Raw genomic sequence first — 14,035 nt, 5'->3', positions numbered from 1 at the left:
TCTTGATGCCTGGTGCTAGGTTATTGTTCTACTTTTCTCTAAGCCTGGGAAGGATTCCAAGATTCCTTCAAACTACTGTCTAATTGCTATGACGAGCTGTCTTTGTAAGACCTTAGAAAGGATGGTTAATGCTCGTCTTGTTTGGTTCTTCAAATCAAACAACCTCCTCTTGCCCACCTAGTGTGGGTTCAGATGACAGCGCTCCACTGTGGGCCACCTAATTCGACTTGAAACGTCAATCAGAGAAACCTTTCTCAAAGGACAATATCTTGAATCAATATTCTTTGACATTGAGAAGGCTTATGATACAATATGGAGGTAAGGCATTTTGCAAGATCATTTGCCCATTTTTTATTCAAAAATTTTTAATGTACAGAAGATTCCAAGTTTGTGTGGGTTCGACACTTTTCTGTTCTTTTCTATAGGAATTTGGAGTCCCTTGGAGCTGTGTTTTGAGTGTCACACTTTTCAGTATGAAGATTAATGCCATCACTTAACAACTCCCTCTTACTGTTGCAAACAGGCACTATGTCGTCAAACATGAGGTATATTGAGCAGCAGTTATAGATTTCCCTCATTTGTTTACTGAAGTGGACCACAGCTAACAGCTCTAACTTCTCTTTCTCTAACACCGTTTGCATGCACTTTTTGTTACCAACAGGGAATTCACCCTGATCCTGAACTCTGTATCAGTAAAGTTGTGCTGCCTGTGGTCCCTGAGAAAAGTTCTTGGGGCTTATCTTTGACCATAAGCTAACCCTCATACCACACATCAAGCAGCTACGGGTCAAATGTACAAGAGCACTGAACATCCTCCATGTCCTCTCTTCCATCACTTGGGAAATGGATCGATGTTATATGGTAAAGATATATCGTTCTCATATTCAGTCAAAACTCGACTCTGAATCACTGGTCTTAAAGATCCTGTACTCATTCATTATCAGGAACTTCAGGTCTGCACTAGGGCTTTCTGCACTTCCTCAGTTCAGAGCTTATGCGTAGAGTCTCATGAACCTTCTTTGCACCTTTGCCATTTGCAACTGTCTTTACTATATGCTTTGAAACATCATTCCTCTCCAAAGCATCCCACTTGGAATTGTATTTTCCTTCCTTGATGAGCCATACACTTTTAGAACAGACAATATGCCTTTGCTCCTTTTGGCTTTTGTATCCAGGCACAGTTGGATGAATTGCATCTGTTCTTCGATAAAATTGCAGTATCCACTGGTTAGCCCATCCAACCATGGCTTTTTACAGTCCCCAAATGGGACCTTCTTTAAGTCATCTGAGAAAAGCAGATATTCCCAACTGGAAATAGTCTTTGTTATTTGCTGAACATCTTTCAAACCACTCTTCCATTCCTATTTATACAGATGGTTTAAAATCAGGTGACTGTGTGGGCTCTGCTATGGCTTTTAGTAGTTTGGTAGTTGTACACAGAATCCCCTCTACAGTTTCTGTGTTGACTGCTTAACTGTATGCCTTTTCTCTTGCTCTGGATTACATAGAAGCTAAGCAGTACTGAAACTACACTATTTATACCAACTCAATTAGTTCTCTATGTACCATGGAATTGCTTCACATTAGTTCAGACCCTGTTCTCACCGATATTCAAAACTGACTGGCCCATTTCTCTTTAACATCTACTTCTATCCAGTTTTTCTGGATACTGGGCCATGCTGGTATTTGTGGGAACGAGCTCGCAGACACAGCAGCTAAATCTGTCTGCTCTGGCACTATCACTGCTGTGCCTGTTCCATGCATGGACTATGGTCCTGTATTCAAGGCTCAACTCCGTGCCAGTTGGAAGTCGACTTGGAGTGAGCAATGTGAAAACAAGCTTTTCCAAATAAAACCCTATATTGATAAATGAAATTAATGGGTAAATACGTGTGAAACCTTTGGTTTATCAAGTAAAATCCCTGATGATCTGTTGCAACTTGAAATCAACGTGGTTGTCTAATTTTCGTCAAAGCTCAAGATAGAATGGCTTTACACAGGGAGCAGCAATACAGTGCATGAGTTTCAGTGCATTCAGTACGTTGCTATGGGATGCATGAAACATACTTCTGTCGTAATGAAGACATTGAGTTCTACAGATGTATGTCTCTTTGATGTTAATTGTTAAGCAACAGTGACAATTGTTTTTTTCCATATTTTATGAATATATATAGGTAACAATATTGGGGGGGGGGCTAGGGGGCTCGGCTCTTCTGGGGGAGTTCAAGCCCCCAAGCTCCCCTTGGTGCCGCCACTGGATTGAATCTCACATTGAAATAGTGGAGAGGCCAGTGCAAAATTTACCAAGATGAGACCTCTATAGAAGGCACTCAAAGAAACCCCATGAAGTGTCATTGCCTAAAATATAGGATTGTGCCTCATCTGTATCATGTGTATACTCTTGGCTTGCAACAAAGATACATGTCACCAAGCTGAACAGAAAAGGCTGCTGGATATGCATACAAAATTCCATCAAGGACACTAGTACAATTTTGGAAGTAAATGAGCCGAATGGTGTAGAGTGGCTTGGGCACATCATACTGTACTTGGAAAGTCAACTCTAGCCCAAAAACAGGTAGTATCATCAGGTATGTGTTGTGTCTTCTTGTCTACAGTAGGATGAGAATCCCAACTGTCTTCACCTCAAAACCAGTGAACAAGAAGGGAAAAGCAACTTCTGTTCCAGCAATCTAGACAAGATGTATCCAGAGCCAGTATGTAGCCAAAACCAGGGCATCCAGGAACTTGGTATGTAGGCAACAATAAGAAGGGGAATAAAAACTTGGTGGATCAACTCTAGTCCTAAACCAGGCAATATGAGTAATGTTTTATCCACATTAGGGGGAGAGTTTCTACCAACCACATGTATGAAAATTAAATTTGGCTGGTTCTGTGCTTATCCAATATCAAGTGGTCCAGACAGTGGTAGGAAGGCAAAAGTCAGACAGAGGAGTGAACTGTACTTTGTGGATCATTTCCAGTCCACAACTAGGTGGAATCAGGAATTTTTCACTTATTCTATGATAAGAAGAGGATTCACATCACTTATGCCAACTGACCACCACTGCTATACTGAATGGATTTGTCACACTTAGGAAGAAGCCTCTGTGGTCCACTCTCCCAGCAGCTAGAAAATGGTAAGTGGTAAAGAATACCATATTTTGCTAGAGGAGGAGAGGGAGGAACAAAGTGAAGAGTATGAAAGAATACAGCACCATAAGACTGTGTAATAGATTATCATAAAAACCTTATTTCAAGAAGCTGGCCAGTTCCATTTTATTCCACTCTGACTGGAGGGATGGGCAACAATCTTGGCACTGCTTTACTCGTGATAGTACGTAGATGGTAGCCTGGAACAGATCATATTTATGAAGCAATATACTAGAAGAAAACCTTGAGCAGTCTTGTGAAGTACCCCATTTCATCAGTGAGTTTTATAGACTTTAAAGGTTGCCCAATGTGGATTTGAAGTTAAGTATGCCTTAACAGGTGTCACTCCCCACTGAGAAAGATCCAGCGATGTAGAAATGAACTATTATAAAAGGAAGATATCTATAAGAAGAACTTAACCAGCCAGATTCAGTAAGTGATGTAGAATGGCAGTGGGAGGAATTCATTATCCCAAAGAAGAAGATAATGTGTGACAAAAGTATGCAGGGTAGTCTGCACACTGGCCTGCTAGCCTGCATGAACTCTACGAACTGATGACAAACTTAGCAACCATATATATAGAGAGTAAGGTGTCAGATTTGGTGAAAGGAGGCCTAAAAGAGTTCATGTTAATTTATATCTGATTAAACATAGCCAGAATAGATGAGTTGCTGTAACCATCCATGGAGGGTAATAAGAAGTATTTTTAAAGAAATAGATGGTAGGTTGCCCCATGAAAAAGCAAAATGCAAGCCTAATAACAGTGAAAAGCATAGATGGTCAAAGAAAACAATCAGGAGTATGACTGAGAAATAGAAGGAAAGAAAGTAAGAATACATGGGGTTTTCCCTTCATGAGCCACAAATGTTTTTGAGAGAAATGCAAAAGCAGTATATATAATGAAGAATATTAGAATGATGGAAAGTAACATGTGAAGAATCAGTGGCAAATGTGTCAGATCGTCTATGGCCATTGGCAAATAAAAAGAAATAGAACTTAATTGAAATTAAGTACAAAGAATAAAAGACAAAAAGTGCAGACAGGAAGGGTAAGTCCATGAAGAATAAAATCTGGCTGTAATTAGGAAGGACTTTTGGATGAGGAGGATGAAGGTGGGAAAAAGATTGAAAGAGCATAGAAAGGACATGAGAGGAGAATACAAGACAATAATGGGAAAATCCAAAAGTGTTAGGTAAAGCTCCATTGTAGCCAGCAATAGTGAACATCCATCTCTATAAGAGTGAAATAAAAGGACTGACTTGTCTTGAGATGTGTAAAAATTAACTGTTATATATATATTTAGAAATGCATGTAACTTGTACTGTTAAATGTGTATTGCAAAATTCCTGCCTATTCACTGAATTTGTAGAAGATTCTCAAGTGTAAGAATAAACAATGTACTATGTGTGTATGTAAATGCTAGTGTTGCTGGTATTGTTGCCAACTTTAATTTCAAGAACCTCACATAACGTTTATAAACCAACAAGTGAAGTTGGTTTACTAAAGTTGGTATACTATAAACCTTGAAAGCTATAACTGTGATTAATGTTTATTAATTAAGAAATTACAGATAGTTGACAAGAAACATTTATAGATTTTGAACATTACAAACTGTTTAACTTCAGCAAATTAACTTCAGACATTAGTATTTCCACAGACATTGTACAACTTTAGTTCTGAAAAACTTGCATGTGATCAGTGAGAAACTAGCTAGCTCTCTGTTAAGTGAATTATGTTTATATCAGCTTGCAATTAATTCACTCATTGTGAACTCTTGGTAAATATCAAGGAAATTCTGAATCTGATAGAAGATTCAACATTGTTTGTAAGTTTGTAAAACTTTTTATGAAGTATTATTTGTCATAGTCATTATAATAAATTGTATTATTGTTTGTATATTAAATTATATTTGTGTTAAGAAAGTAAACTGTGTATTAACCTTGTTGGCAAATATAAATTTGATACATCATGACATTTAAGTAACTTCTAAATTTAAATTTAACACAGTTTCAGGCTGTTTGAAATAGTAATAAACAACGTTATAAATTGGAGTCTTGTTTGGTATAAAGCACAAATCAAGATATGTGTCCTCTCATCAAGGAGGCATCTGGAAATAGATGGAGACATAGACAAGAGGAAGAAAGATTAACACTTGCTATGGTATTAAGTGTATCAATAAGTTACCAGGTGAAGGCTTTCAGTAAGGAAAGAGAAAGGAAAATGTTGGAAGACAAGGGAATCCAAGTGAGGAACCATGATCATGCAGAGCTCACTATATATCTCAGAAATGGACAAGACCCAATGGAAGATGGGATTCCATGGAAGCCTAAGTCCCCAACAGGGAGATAACATTTTTAACAGTAAGAGAAGGAAAGGATAGGGAAAAGGAATGCTCTACATCCCTCTAAAGAACAGAAGGCTGGTTCCTGTGGGATGTGAACTTATAAACATCCAAATTAATGAAAAATTAAGTGGGTGTAAGAAGTGACTTTTTCATGTTGACTGATTAACCCAGTCGTGCTATCTCGTGAAAGAGGAGAAAAGGAGGCTTGTTGGAATGGAGCCAACTGAGAAAAGAAGCTTCAGGAAGTCCATTTTGATCATCCCAAGACCTGGGGCAAAATATCACTGTAAGGTAAGAAAAGTCTCCACAGTAAATTAAGAAATGACATAAAATGACTAAAACTGGATGCTTAGCTACAGATGTTTTAGGAATCACAAAAAAATTGAAATAAATCCTGGAAAAGATAATAAACCTCACCCTAAAAAGCAGGACTCACTGACCCTGAAAGTATAGGATAATCACTGCAAAAATAGACAGCAGTGGGAGGACAAGTGAAAGCAGAGGAATAGAAAGTGGTATCAAGGAAAGAAGCAACTGTAAGGGAAAGGGAGATAGAGAGAGTCAAAGGAGGAACATGGAAAAGACAGTAAAACAGTGAGGATAACATCAGGTGTTGGTATAAGGCCTCAACATATGATCTCAGAGGAACAGTCACTCCAGTAAAATACTGCATGTAGATGAAATAGCAAAGGCTTAGTGGACAAAAGGGTGGCAAAAGGACTTGATTAACAAGGGCATCACTCCCCAACAAACTGTAGCAACAAATCAACTAAATACGAAGGGTTAAGTCTGATGAAGATAATCACACCACTGAAAAGAAGTAATGAGCATCTACCAAAAATCCTTGAAAGGAATGGAAGATTGCCATTAAAAACGTGAAGGTGAATGGAGGAATAATAATAGAAAATGTAAGATGAAGGCAAAAAACTGAAGCTTAAGAAAAAACAAACAATAAACAGAAGATCTAAAAAACAACAACATAGACTTGAAAAATTGAAGAAAGACAAATCAGCATGAATTTAGGCTTAGTTATAAGAGAGAGGTAACAAGGTAAGGAGAACAAGGAATGAATGCAGCTGAGTAGTGGTTGAGAGGATTTGAAGATGGACTAGCAGATGTGGATAGAAAGTAAAAAATATGAAAATAAGAAGCAGGGAGGGAATGAATTACAAAGAGAATGAATGAAACATACTTAAGAAACCTGGTCTTGAAATTATGAAAAATGCTTAAGTAGCTTTAAAGCATCATGGGTATAATATAAGGTAAAGTAAATAGAAACATAAGTGAAGATATGTCAGGAACTATATCACATTGTTTTTGTAGATACATTCACTTAAGAAGTGCCTAACTCTAAAAAGTTCACAAGTTAAAAAACACATCACATTACCTGTGGGCATCAAATGAAAAAGTGATGGGTGTGATTTACAGTATAGAAGGAGTCAGCTGTGCTAGAAGGGTGTGTTACTCATCTTTTGGTGAAAGTTGATGTATGCTCAATTGCATGTTACAGTGCAATTACATTACGTAATCATGTGAAGATAATTGGGAGTATCGAGTTTAGTGGTGAGTGAAAATTGTGCATACAGATGGCAGCACTAACTGTGGAAAGCAATTATGTGAGAGAGGTATGTTATTGAAATTAGCTTTTCTTACTTTTACTTGGGCAAGATTGCTTACTTCAAATTTTTTTGCACTTTTATACCTGATTAAACTTTTTGTCTGCCCAAGCAATCTGATTTATTTCAGATTTGATTATAATAATAATAAATTTTAATCAATTGCAATTTGAAAAAGCTTCTTTTGCCACAAACAACAGTGATAGAAAAAATTAGCACAATAAATGTATAACAAAGATGTTGAGAAATGCAAATGCTAATCTGTTTTTGCAAATAGATAAAAATACATTTCTCAGAACCATTTTATAACCTGTAATTCATCTCATAATTCTATTGCACTGATATCAGTTGCTTTTCCATTTGATGAATGAATTTCAAATTCCACATGCTATTTAAGCAAATATCATGAGCTTATTATAAAATATATTAGCAATGCAGTATTTGAAAGTGAACAAAGCTGTGTTTTTGCAGGTAGTGAAACATCTATGCAAGTTCAATAAAAACTTCAATAATTTTGCTCAAAACATTTTCCTTGAAATTTTGCTGTAGTTCAAAGATAGATTTATGTGATAACTAGAGCATCTTTCTTTCATAAGCAGGTTTTTTAAAAAAATTAATCCATTGATCAGTGCTTTTACAAAGGGATTTTTTTTAGTTGTGGAATAACATGAGATATGTTGAGATCACTGCTTTTTACTTATTAGTCTAAAAGTAGATCATATCGTATAAAAAAAAACTAGATTTGTGACTTAGCAACATGACAACAATTGTTCTACTCTGCTGACTTATGTGAGAGTGCTGCCTTCTGAAATTAACACCACAGTATTCTGTACTTCTACTATCTGGTATCAAGGTACACAGTGAGCATCAATTTTACATTTCATGTTACTCATTTGTTCAGAATAACCTAGGAAATATGTTGAAACAATCTGTATATGTAAAGCAAAAAAGCTGATATCTCAGCTGTTACAGTACTGATACTAAATGATATGCAGCTTGCATGAAACGACAACACTTTGTTCTGTGACAAGCTTTTTTTTTTTTTTATTCTTCCAACCATGTATATACATATAAAATGAATGGCACACTATTCCAGTCATATAATTAGATTTGATGATAGGTTGGTAGGGATTGTGATGAGTAATAAAATTAGGTATGTGTGTGCTATACACTTGATATTGTTGCCACACAAAAATTAAAATATTTGGTTGAAATTCATCATTATGTGTGCTTGGTTGTTAAGGAGACAGTCAGAACCCTTAGCTGCAACTATATAATAATCTACAAGTTTTACCTGCAGCACATTTCAATTTTTTATTTCAGCTCAGCAAACTAATAAAGTGAAAACCAGGAAGATAATCCAGAGAGAAGACATGAAATTCATATTAAAATTCACTGTCTTACCATCACAACTAATAATTTGCAGGGTCATATAGTTAACCAAGTAGGAATACGTCATCAAAAATCAGTTTTATGCATGTTTCAATCTGTAAGGATTTGTGAAGAAAAATATTCAAACACAAAATATACAGAAGTCAAAATGCTCATCAAACAATAATTAAAAAAAAGCTTTGGTTGCTTGAACAACTAGAAATAGGATAGTCATTCTGCATATTTGTATTGTTACTTGATTATAATTAATTCTTAGAACATGTTCATAAAACATTTACTTAGATACAATTTTGAGAAGAAAAATTTATCATTATTTCCTGTGATATGATGAGTATTCAGCTTGAATTTTCTAAGTATGGGTTGAAACAGAACAGCTGATGCATATGCTTTGAATCTTGTTGAAGAAAGTAATTTCCTCAGTTCAGCAGTTGATTGCACCATTAAGCATAAGACTCAAAGCACATTAATTTGTATGGAAGAAACAAAAGCTTTTGGATTTAAGTTTCTATTTGTTTTTAGTCTGCTGTATTTTACTTTTGTATTTGCTCCATTGTCATAATCTTGAGCCCACAAGTTTTTCAAAGAGCAGCACTTTTTTTCAAATTTTCTCAGCTAAGCTTAAATCACATAAAGATTGCTTCTGCATGTTAGTAGCAAAAATATGATGAAAATTTATTGGTACCATCCATTTGCAGTTATAGGTGCTTCAGTTGCTGTGATAGCCAAATAATCATTATTATCTTATGTCAGGAGTACAGTCAAGTAATATTTTGTATTTTTAGTAGCAGGCAATTTATGAAGTTGGATTTAGTTGATTGAACTTGAATCAGCTTCATAAAATAGTTTTTCTCAGTTATCGCTTATAGACTTCTTGTATGGTAATTCTTCTGACAAATGTGTAACAAATTTAAGAAAATTTTCCATTATGGATGTGAACAAATATTTCACAACTTGCATATAAAACACAATAAAATGGATCTTTAATAGTCTGGGCATCAGAATTTTCATATAGAAAAGTCTTCACAATGGGAAATTTAAGCAATAATCTGTATTTTTATTCCAAATCCAGACGCTTATTTCTTGTCACAAACATGCACTTTCTTTGGAAAGATGGTGTGTAGTAATCCATAGATAACTATGATAATCAAATCAGTCAAAATCAGAAATGATGTGATAGTTACTGACCCAAAATACTTGCACTAACTAGTGTGTACCTTTTTAAAACAGTTTTTCTCAAAATGATTTTTACTTGCATTGGCTACCCTATTGTCCATGCAAGATACAAGTAGAATAAGCCTGGATTATGTTAGTGTGGTTCTCAGAGTGACTTATGGTTCTGAGAATTTTGAGGCAGGTTTTTTATGTCACAAAGTGGAAAAATAATTTTTAAGCTAGAGCTTAGGCTAGGACATCAGACTAACAAAGACTGCTGTAAGCCACATGTTCTTTATTAATCTATATGTTATTATGATTGTGATTTATCAAAATAATAAAACATCATACACCTTTGTTAATGTCATTCTAGGTTAGTTTGCATCACCCCTGGCTAGGAAGAGCATTAACTGAAAATTCAGCCAGTGTAGGAGAGATTGTCAGTGAGGTGAACATAGCTCGGGAACAGTTGCGTCATTCAAACATTGTACAGTATTGGAAAGTTTTCACTGAAAGCAAGTGTTCTTAATTTTTTTATTTTGATTTAACTTTAATGTGTATTTAATACCGAACCTATATTATAATTCTTTAACAAAAAATAAATGTATAACAATAATTTACTCACATTGTTTCTACTTTAAAAAGTATCTGAAAAACTTTTTTTTACATGTTTTATTTTTAACTAGTGTTTTTGCTCTTGAAAATAAAAGCTTGAATAAATGTGGTGAATTATGGAGGAACTGCTGTTATAACAAATGTATTTGTCATTTGTAAACTATGAAGAACAGAACTGTGTTTTTCAAAATGTTTGGTTTAAAATGTTTACATCGGGAGAAATTTTAAACAAGAAAGAAGAGTTTTATGGACTTATTAATGTTTGTATCTTAGGGCTTGTTAGTAGTTATTTGATACATATATTTAACCTTTGAATTGTGAGTAGATTATCTATATAAGGTACTAGGTTTGGTGACAAGTTTGAAAAAGAAGAAAACAGCTGGATCCATTTCTCATATAAAACTTTGCATAAATTATTCAATCTCTTATTTCAGAAATTTAGTTAAGGTCTTAAAACAGTGATTTGTACATAATTAAGGTCTTCCCAAAGCAAGGCTGCTTTTGCTTAAGTTCATTCAACTTTAACCTTTATTTGCACTTTAAGAAAGTTATCTAAGACAATGCACACATAGTAGAAACAACAATAAATGTTTTTTACTAGAGCTTATCACTTTAATTGGTTGAAGTCTGATCAATCACACCTAAGTCTGTAAATCACAACAGTCTAATACAGTGAGAAGAACTGTATTTGCAACTGTAATATCTTATTGTATTGTTCCTTCTGCTTCACAGTTATCTTGTCTACTTTTTATTGTATTTTTGGACTTCCTCTCTTTCTGATCACTTTAACTTCAAGAACCCCACTGTAACTGAATTTGCAACGTCCATCTTACAATAGAAAATAGAGTAAGCAAGATGTTTAGGCATTCTCCTAGTGTCTATTTATCAGTTTCATGCTGGAAGCATGTCTTCTGTAAGTAAATCACTTTAAGATATCTTAACCTAATGATGACCTAAGCGGGTTGAAACATTGTTACTTGTATTGTGTCTGTGCATAAAAGTTTGTTAATACCCGTATCAACCGTTAGATTTAAGTATTTTAACATTTTCATGTCTGGTTACTACCTTATTTTTCGACTGAAACAATGGTAAATTTTGTTTTACTAAATCTTATAAAGTTGAGTTTCTGATATTTGAGTTTGACACGAAACCTTTTAGTTTTTTCTAAGAAAGCAATGATATTTTACTAAACCACTAAATCATCTGTATGTGATACATTAAATATTCTTCTTTTATCAGTGGTACAACATTTACAAAAATTACATTTTTAAATTTAAAAATGCTGACATTGTAAATGTTTAGATTAAAAGACAAGTTGACTTTAACTGTTGCATTTAATATTTCTTTTTAGTTTAAGTACAAAATAAATCATAAAAATCATTATATATTTTAGTTTATTTGGGTTTTCTTAACAGGATAGTGAAGTTACAATTTGAAAAATTAGTGACAATTTTAAAATGTTGGTAATTGTTGTAAGGTTCTGAATGATAAGAATTCAGTAACAGTTTTTTTTAAATGCAAAGTTTCTATAACATAGTTTGCTTACACAGTGTGTGAGAAGTGTGAATTTGAACCTCAGTTAGTGCCAAAATTAAAAATCTGTTCATTTTCACTTATAATCAAATAGTTTATTAGAAACAAATATTACGATAAATATTGCATCTTACCTCTGTTTGGATTTTAACTATTTCCCTTTCATTTTACAAAGAATTAAGACTTCTTACCCTTTACAGATACGATTTATCGTGTTTCTCAGGTTTTCCATTTAAAATTTTTGAAACACTTCTTTTTTCTCAGTTGTACTTGTATTTGACTTTCACACTACTTATCTGGCTTAAAATTATCACATTTTGTTTTTACCTTTAATAGGTATATTGGATTTTTTTACAATATATTCAACTTTATTACACTTCATTTTTGTCCATTTAATTTTGTTTTCCTTATTGCACAGTTTTTAAAAACTTGTTTTGTGATAAATTGTTTAATTAAAAAACATTTTGTTTTAAGACCTTTGTATTTAAGTTAGAGCTTTTTATTTATCTAGCTATGTTAGTTTTTTATCTGTAAGTGAGTTTTTTTTTCTTTTTCTTTCTAAGTACACCTACTGTTTTTTTATTATTTGAGATGTTTTTAATATTTCTTCTTTAATTTGTTAGACATTAATTTTTAGTTGAAGATTGAATTTCTTTAAAATGAATATGGCTTTCTTCTTTCATATATTTTTTTAAGTATGTATTAGATCAAAATCGTAATTAGATGTTCTTACTTGACTTCATTTTGTTTATTTTCTGATTGTAACATTTACTGAATTTTATACTGTAATTGTAATCATCAGAAACTCCTGTATATGTTAAACTAACTTATTGGTGCTTTTATTGAATGAATTTTCTTTTAATATTATTTCCTACCTTATTTTATAGACCTATTTTTTGGATAAAAGTGTAACAACATAAATGTATTTTGAAATTTCAGATGGTCATGAACCTTGCTTTTGATTTGTTTGGTTAACATTATTTATCTTTTGTATTTTTTAAGCTGATTGTTACTTAAATTTGTAAGTAATAAACTTCATTTTCTAGTGTGTAACTTAAAATCATATGGAAATTTAGCTAGGACTGTACTAAATGCTTATGAGTGAAATAGCTGTTTTACATGCATGCATTATTTGTCTGTAATAGTTCACATGTAAAAATCAGTACCCTGAACAGTTTGACAATTATTAACCTAGCATATATTATCATGTGCTCTTAAAAACAGTGATTTATAATCTGTATGAGAAACTGGAATTATTTTAATATTAGTGTATTATAATACTAGTTGTTCATTTGACCAAGTCTGTCAGACTCAAAGGTATGAACAGAGTAAGTGATCATATCACTGGATTTCATAGTTAGTTAGATTTATGACATCGACACAAGCTTTTCCAATAATAAGAAAGCTAAATCAAGAGTAACAAGCCTGAAAACTAAATTTAACCCTGAAATAGAACTTAGAAATATGTTTCCTCTTCCATACTTCATTGAGAGTGATGACTGTTTGTGCACCCATATACAAATAGAAGAGGACTGAAAAATACCTCCTTCATACATGTTTCTTAAAGCATCCAGCATATTGATGTAAGGCTAGATCCAGTATACTGATGTGAAGATAATCATTACATGGACTGCTGAGGCAGACCACAAGCTCCTCACAATATGATCTTTCTTCAATGGGACAGGCTGAAGACATCACTCCTGATCACATAATTCCTATAAGTTATACATCACCATTTGCATGTCTAATATGAATTATTACATCTGTTTTTCTTCATCAGATAAGAGATTCCAGTTTAAAGTTATATTAGATAGATCTTATTTTATGTTGACTTATTGGCTCTAAAGGATAAATATGGAAAATATTTTTGAAGTGAAAACATTATTAAATTAAAAGTTATAATAGGCTTAAGAATTTTAAGAATTAAAAAGCCTGAGTCATCTGCAAATTTTGCAAAACCTTTTCCCAAGAATAAAATTGTATGAGATTCCAAAACATATTTACTTCTGCTGCCTTTTATAGCTATTACTTGACTGCCAGGGTTTTTCTTTGTTCACCTAAGCACATTAGTCTTGTTTTGTCTGCCTTACTCCAGTCTTTTTAACTAAATCCAGTTTTACTTGCTGATAATTGTCTTGTCATAATCTTCACCTCTATCAGTTTGTCCTCTATGTTTATACTGTATATAAGAGCCTTATTCAGATTACGTTATCACTTTGTCTTGACAAAGCAT

At 33.5% G+C, this 14,035-nt stretch overlaps 1 protein-coding gene across 3 annotated transcripts in view; it reads left to right on the top strand.

Moving 5' to 3' along the window:
* The window catches only part of LOC143233840 (serine/threonine-protein kinase Nek10-like), a 123,295-nt gene that overhangs the window by 76,332 nt on the left and 32,928 nt on the right, over nt 1–14,035 (top strand). For all 3 annotated transcript variants that reach the window (XM_076470604.1, XM_076470605.1, XM_076470606.1), the window contains one exon: nt 10,028–10,169. In XM_076470604.1, coding sequence (XP_076326719.1) covers nt 10,028–10,169 — 142 coding nt within the window. The remainder of the gene's footprint in view (nt 1–10,027; nt 10,170–14,035) is intronic.

This window comes from Tachypleus tridentatus, chromosome 12 (assembly GCF_004210375.1).
Source record: "Tachypleus tridentatus isolate NWPU-2018 chromosome 12, ASM421037v1, whole genome shotgun sequence".
In the NCBI taxonomy this organism is placed as follows: domain Eukaryota; kingdom Metazoa; phylum Arthropoda; class Merostomata; order Xiphosura; family Limulidae; genus Tachypleus; species Tachypleus tridentatus.
The sequence above is the reverse complement of the archived record's forward strand: the minus strand, read 5'-3'. Positions and strand labels throughout refer to the sequence as shown.